Here is a 6030-nt window from a genome sequence, read left to right as displayed (position 1 = left end):
TCCAAACACATTCAAGGCTATGATGCAAAGAAGGAAAAAAAAAAGAAGAAGAGAGGACTCAGTATGTGCCTACAAACTCAAATTTATCTATAATCTACAACTGAATTCATCCCGTCTTCTTCAGTCTAAAAAAAAACTAAAGTGTGACATCACGCGAATCCTCGATGGAAAAGAATCAGAGCACTATCGCCTCCTTTTTAAAATACTCAAAAAATAAATACAGAAACAGTTTATGATCCATAATATCTGCGTCAAGAGAAGGCCACTTTGCTTTTCAGCTATGGAGGTCAAGATTTAACACAGTTATACTTCTTATGTGCACGAAATACGACTAAACATTCACTAACGCAGCAGCAGCAGCAGCAGCAGCAGCAGCAGCAGCAGCAGCAGCAGCAGGGAGCGTGTTGATCAGTTATTTTTCACCCTCTGACCAGACAAATCCAAACAACCGACGACTATTTCCAGCCACGGAAACTACTAAACTTTAAAAAGTCGCAGCAACAACTGACCAATTTTTAATTAGCGGACTGTTTCAGTGTCCCTATACCGATTACGAGCCTCACTTCTCATAAACGTCAGTCAGTTTTTTAACTGGTTAGTTTGGTGTTTTGGGAATAATCAGAATCAGGTTAATAAATGTGCCACAGTGCAACTTTGGCATTTTTTAAGAGCGCTATGGAACATAACAGGAATATATATGAAGAGCTTTGCTACAACGAGACAATCTACTAAATCAAAGTACATAACAAAAAAAGACTAATTAGTACAAAGTGAAATGAAAATTACAGTACAGTAACTTTTTATATCGATGTAAAACTTGTTCACTTCAGTCCTTGCTTTGGACAAAACTCCAACACTTCTAAAGTATGAATCCTCAATATATTTCAATTATAGAGGGAATAAGGAATCTAAAGCTATGATTGTGTTATTATTAGATTGCATAAGTGGCATTTTTTTAATTTTAATTCAAGTCTTTTAAAACTGTCTGCATGATTTTGTTGTGTTAATTTAACATTTCAGTGATTATTATTTATCTTGTGTCTATTAATGTCTTTGGTTGATGCCACTATTTTAAAACATCCTACAGCCAGCAATAAGCTACCTGTCCAAGTACAATTTAGGGGAAGAAAAAAAAAAAAAAAAAGGTAGTTTACAAAATGGGAATTTGGTGGATAAAACAAAATCAAAGAGGAAAACAAACTGAGTGGAATGACAGTGATGACAATGATTTTTTTTGTTTTTTTTTAAACTGTGCAAACTCCAGAAATGATGCCTCATTTCTCTGTGATGATGACATGAATGAATGAAATTAAAGGCAAGACGGTTCACCTCAATCTGACACAAAGTGCCTCCTTAATATAATATTTTCCCAAAAAACATAATTTTTCTGATCAATTTCTCTCCTTTTTGCCAACTCTTCAAGGTGCGAGAACAACCACAGTTTCATGTCATTATGTTCCCTGTGTGAATAAATAATTTAGTAAAATTACACAAACCCAAATAACATATATTACATGATCAGTCCTGTAGAGATTAACATGATAGAAATTTAAGTTTGTTTTTGTGCATTTAAAGGCAATAAAGCCTTTTTTTTTCTCTTTTTTTTTTTTCTCCTTAATTCTATCAGCGCTGAATTCCTGGTGAAATATTTTTTTTTAGAGAAGGCAGCTGTTACCTCCCGACTCGCTCGACTTCACCAGTTTTATCCGGAACGATCTGTTGTCTTTTCTGTTTTTCTGTGACCGGGTACCAGCCACAAAACTCCTCACTTTGCACAAAGTGCTGAATGAGTTAAGCTTGAGTTTGAGTTAGCTGTTGAGTGTGGCTGCCTGTTCCTTTTCCGCCTTCTCTTTAGCCTTTTCCTTCTCAATCAGCTTCTCCTCCTTCTGCAGCATCACCATGATGTCGGCCACCTGTGTGGTCGAGATGTCGATGTCCTCTTTGTCGATCAGTTCCACCACCTGGGATTAGAAAAAAAGGAGTTAGACAGACTCGATACAGAAAGCTATCATTCGGATATGGCCCCATTTACACCTGGTAACACATCACTGTTTCTCTGTATATTTAAAGTCTGTGTAAAGTAAGAATGAATTTGTGTTCTGAGTTTGACATACCACAGAAAATTGTGTTGTTAACCACCCTGCCAAATTTGAATGATTAAAAAAATCGCCAAATATATGAAATTAGGCTTCAAAGTTCTGTAAAAATCAGCCTATTTCTCTGCTCCCAAACGCTGTGGGAGTGCCCGCCGAGTTCGCTGAAGCCCCGCCCCCTACCAAGTGTCACCTGTCAATCAAAGTAACCACGTCTACCAGAAACATGGACGCTAGGTCTGAGAGCTTTCTGCCGCTAGCTCAGCGGCTAACTTGGCGGCTAACTCAGCTAACTGGCTAACTGTAGACTGTAGTAGTAATAGTGTGCGCTGAATGTATTTATACCTCTACAGCAGCAGGGGCGGGTTTATGCCAATCATTTCAGACCCGCCCATTAAATCCAGACACAGAAATCTTGAAACACAGTTTGTGAAGCCTAGCTCCACAATTCAAATCTCAATGGTTGAAATGCTTTTTACACATTTTTTTAGAAATACATTTATGACCTATTTAATGTGTTTAGAAGAAAATGTCTGAATTCACTTTACACAGTCTTTAAATTTAGAGATTTCCGCTGCATTTCCTTACTGTATGTGGAACTATTTGCAGAAATCAAAACACTTACCTTCACATGAAAATAAAACCCATAAAAAAGCATTTAAAAAAAACAAACACAATGAGCATCCCATCCCTGCATCTTCTCCACAGATCAGGATCGGCCTGTTAAACATACTTTGATGACGCTGTCGATGTCGATCTTGCCGTCCTTGTTGTCGTCGAGCGCCTCGGCGATGCTCTGCAGCTTGTGCTCTGGAATGTTCTGGATCTGCCGCATGATGTTGATCAGCTCGTCGATGCTGATGAGGTTCTCCCTGAAGGTGTAGAAGAGACTGCATACAGGAAACGGTTACCAGGTTTGACGTTGAGTAAAATGAAGGTGGAGAAGTCTGTGTGGTGCAACATGCTGCATTCGAAGGTTCCCAGATCACACCAATCATAGTGATTTGTCTCATTGTCTATTCACAGCAATGTAAAAAAAAATTTGGTTGCCTTAAAAAAAGGTTATTCATGCAAAAAATCTAGTGCGGCACACTTAAAAATTAATAGACTGTTTTAACTGATTTGATCTTAAAGCTGATAAATGTTTAATTCAAAGCTGCGCTGGATGAGACGGATAAATTAGTCTTATATATTATGGGTGCATTTTAATGTAAAAGACATTATCTAGTACATTAATAATATGTGTTTAACCTCAGTAAAAGGTCACAGATGTCTGATAAATACTTTAAAACTGACCAATCATCTGTGCAGTTTCAGTAAAATCGTTATCGTCAGTGTGATTTCATTCATTATTATTATTATTATTAAAGGACATTAACTGTTAAGTAAAAATTGGAGCAGCGGACGACACTATGGTGCAGGGAGCAGAGACGGAAGCTATAAATAAAGTTAACAGTTGATCTTTTACAGCAGCTGACATACGACAGCCACGGTGCAATGTTAGCGTTTTGGCAAAGCAAGCAGATGGCGGTTTACCACAGTGCAGCTTACCTTGTAGCATCACTATGTTTAGTAAAGAATAATCTGTAAAATTTTAGATGAATTAGGAACTGCAAATGATCCGATATGATTGTAAACTAATAATATTGCAATGTGTATTTTTTTTATGCAATGTGTTTTTTTTATCTGGGAAACCTTTTGTTAGTTTAAAAAAAAAAAAAAATCTCCACCACCATTTTACGATGACATTAATGATGATGAAGATGGGTATGATGAGGATGAGGATGAGGATGATGTAACACAACACATGGGGAGTTAAGATAGATGATACAAAGGCAACATTTTCAGAGACATCCTGAAGCAATGTAACAAACAACTGAATCATGAGAGTCTCTCACCAGATAAAGAACAACACTGACAAGACTAATTATCATCTTCTCCGTCAAAAAGTCGCCTTTGGATCATTTATGTTCAAAATCAATCTTTCAAGTCCGCCTTAAAAAAACAGTCAGGTGCCCATATGAGCATTGAGCAAGGTTTTTTCTTGCTGTAATCATTCCTCCTGTTCATACTGACCATTAAAAAATCCCTTCATGATGTATTTATAATGTAAGTGATGGAGGACGAAATCCACAGTCCAAATATGGAGCTTCAGTCGTCCAAATGAGTCAAATCCAGTAGATATATTTCCACATTACAGGCTTTTTAGCACCAAATTCCCTCTTTTTGTTACTTTACTTCCACTGCAGCTCAAAAGAAAAGCACACAGAGCTATTTATATATTAAAAATACCTTAAATTTTGTACAAAACAAGAACTGTAGATTTGGAAATGATCTTTTAATGGCCAGTATGAACAGGAAAATCTAATGTTTCTTTGTACTTCTGAGCGCCTGACTATTGTTTTAAAACAGATCTGATAAAACTTTTTATGTATTTGACAGACACAAACCGAAGCCTATGAAATGGTGCAAAGCCACGAGAGACGTCGAAGCTTTCGTCTTAAAGAGATAGTTCAAGATTTTGGGAAATATCCTTACTTGCATCCTTTGAAATTTGTGTAAATAAGATGGCATATTTTTATTCACTTAGGACAGAAGTAGACTAGCTGTTTCCCGTCTTTAAGCTAAGCTAAAGATATCCTGACTTTGTACTAAACACAAAGACATGATGTTGATATCAACCTTCTCATCTATCTCTGAGAAAGACATTTTCTAAATTTTAAACTATTCTTTTAAAAAGTATGGTATAACTGATATAACTCTCTTACTGGCATCAATACATTGTCGTAGTCCTCTCAGTTAATCCTAAATTATGAGAAAGACAAAAGACGTCACTTTAAAAAGACGACTCCATCTGCTTCCTTTTTTTTACGCGTTGTTCAAATAGAAAACGACCAATCAGCTCTTAGCAAAAAAAAGCAATGACGTGAGTTAGAGCGCCACCACACACACACAAGCAGCCTACTGACAGTGTCTTCCTAATATTCTTGCTCGCTGGATGTTAATTCACGAAAAATTGTCCTGTATGAGTTACGATGAGCAGCAGCAACAATGAGCTCTCCCTCTGTCTCTGTGGCTACTGGCTAGGCGCGCTAGGAAAGACTACGGGAATTTAGTTAAGATTTTTGGATCACTTTTCCTCGCCGTCGAGTCGTGTGTTGCTAAAAACAAAATCACACATTTGACACTTACCCAACAGGTGGGGTGGTTCCACTGTCGATTTGTCCATCCAGGGTGACTTTGTCCTTCTCCAGCTCCCCGATGATCTTGTCGATGCGTCCGATCATGTGGTTCACTCTCTTAGACAAACGCTTGCTCGCCTTCGACTCCTCCAGTGCCTTCTCCTGTCCGGTCTTAGAGAGCTCCTTCTTTATCTCCTCCAGATCCTGAAAGGCGAGAAACAAAAACAAGATATTAAAACAGTAAATATTGGAAACATTAAAACAGACAATTAAAAAACAAGAAAACCTGATTATAATAAAAAAGAAAACAGTACAGAAAAATAAAAAGAAAGAAAGAAAACAAAAAGTTAGACTAAACTACTGCTGCTAGACTAAAAAGGAAGCACAACACACACTCACACATTAAGTTATCATCTGCATTCGTGCATAAGCTTTACTCATGCTAAAAGTTACACTACGAGCAAAATGAACAACTGGACCTTGGCCTGTTGTAGAAGTGATGCCCTGAATTCAGCCTATTTGTAAAAGGGGGAAAAACCTTTCTATAGATTTCAATTGTATTGTCTTAATCTTAAAAAATATGGAGTCTATATCTAAATTATGTTAACGAAATCCACTAAAAACCAAAAAAACTAAATTTAAACCTAATTCAAATTGATTCTTAGCAGTCTGACACAGATTGTGACGACGGGGTATCTGCACATTTTTAAAGAATACATTTTTTATTTTTTTTTTAAGACCTTTTTAAAACCTCT

General features: G+C 37.0%; 1 protein-coding gene across 3 annotated transcripts in view; it reads right to left on the bottom strand.

Moving 5' to 3' along the window:
* Positions 1-909: 909 nt before the first annotated feature.
* Positions 910-6030, bottom strand: part of letm1 (leucine zipper-EF-hand containing transmembrane protein 1) — a 28694-nt gene continuing 23573 nt past the window's right edge. For 2 of the 3 annotated variants that reach the window (XM_062440431.1, XM_062440432.1), the window contains exons 13-15: positions 5286-5479; positions 2827-2983; positions 910-1961 (exon numbers count right to left, since the gene is read on the bottom strand). In XM_062440431.1, the coding sequence (XP_062296415.1) occupies positions 1809-1961; positions 2827-2983; positions 5286-5479 (504 nt within the window). In that variant the 3' untranslated portion in view covers positions 910-1808. Of the gene's footprint in view, positions 1962-2826; positions 2984-3627; positions 3678-5285; positions 5480-6030 lie in introns of those variants that run through there. The other variant, XM_062440433.1, reaches the window with a different exon arrangement.

Source organism: Scomber scombrus, chromosome 19 (genome assembly GCF_963691925.1).
Source record: "Scomber scombrus chromosome 19, fScoSco1.1, whole genome shotgun sequence".
Lineage (NCBI taxonomy): Eukaryota > Metazoa > Chordata > Actinopteri > Scombriformes > Scombridae > Scomber > Scomber scombrus.
The sequence above is the reverse complement of the archived record's forward strand: the minus strand, read 5'-3'. Positions and strand labels throughout refer to the sequence as shown.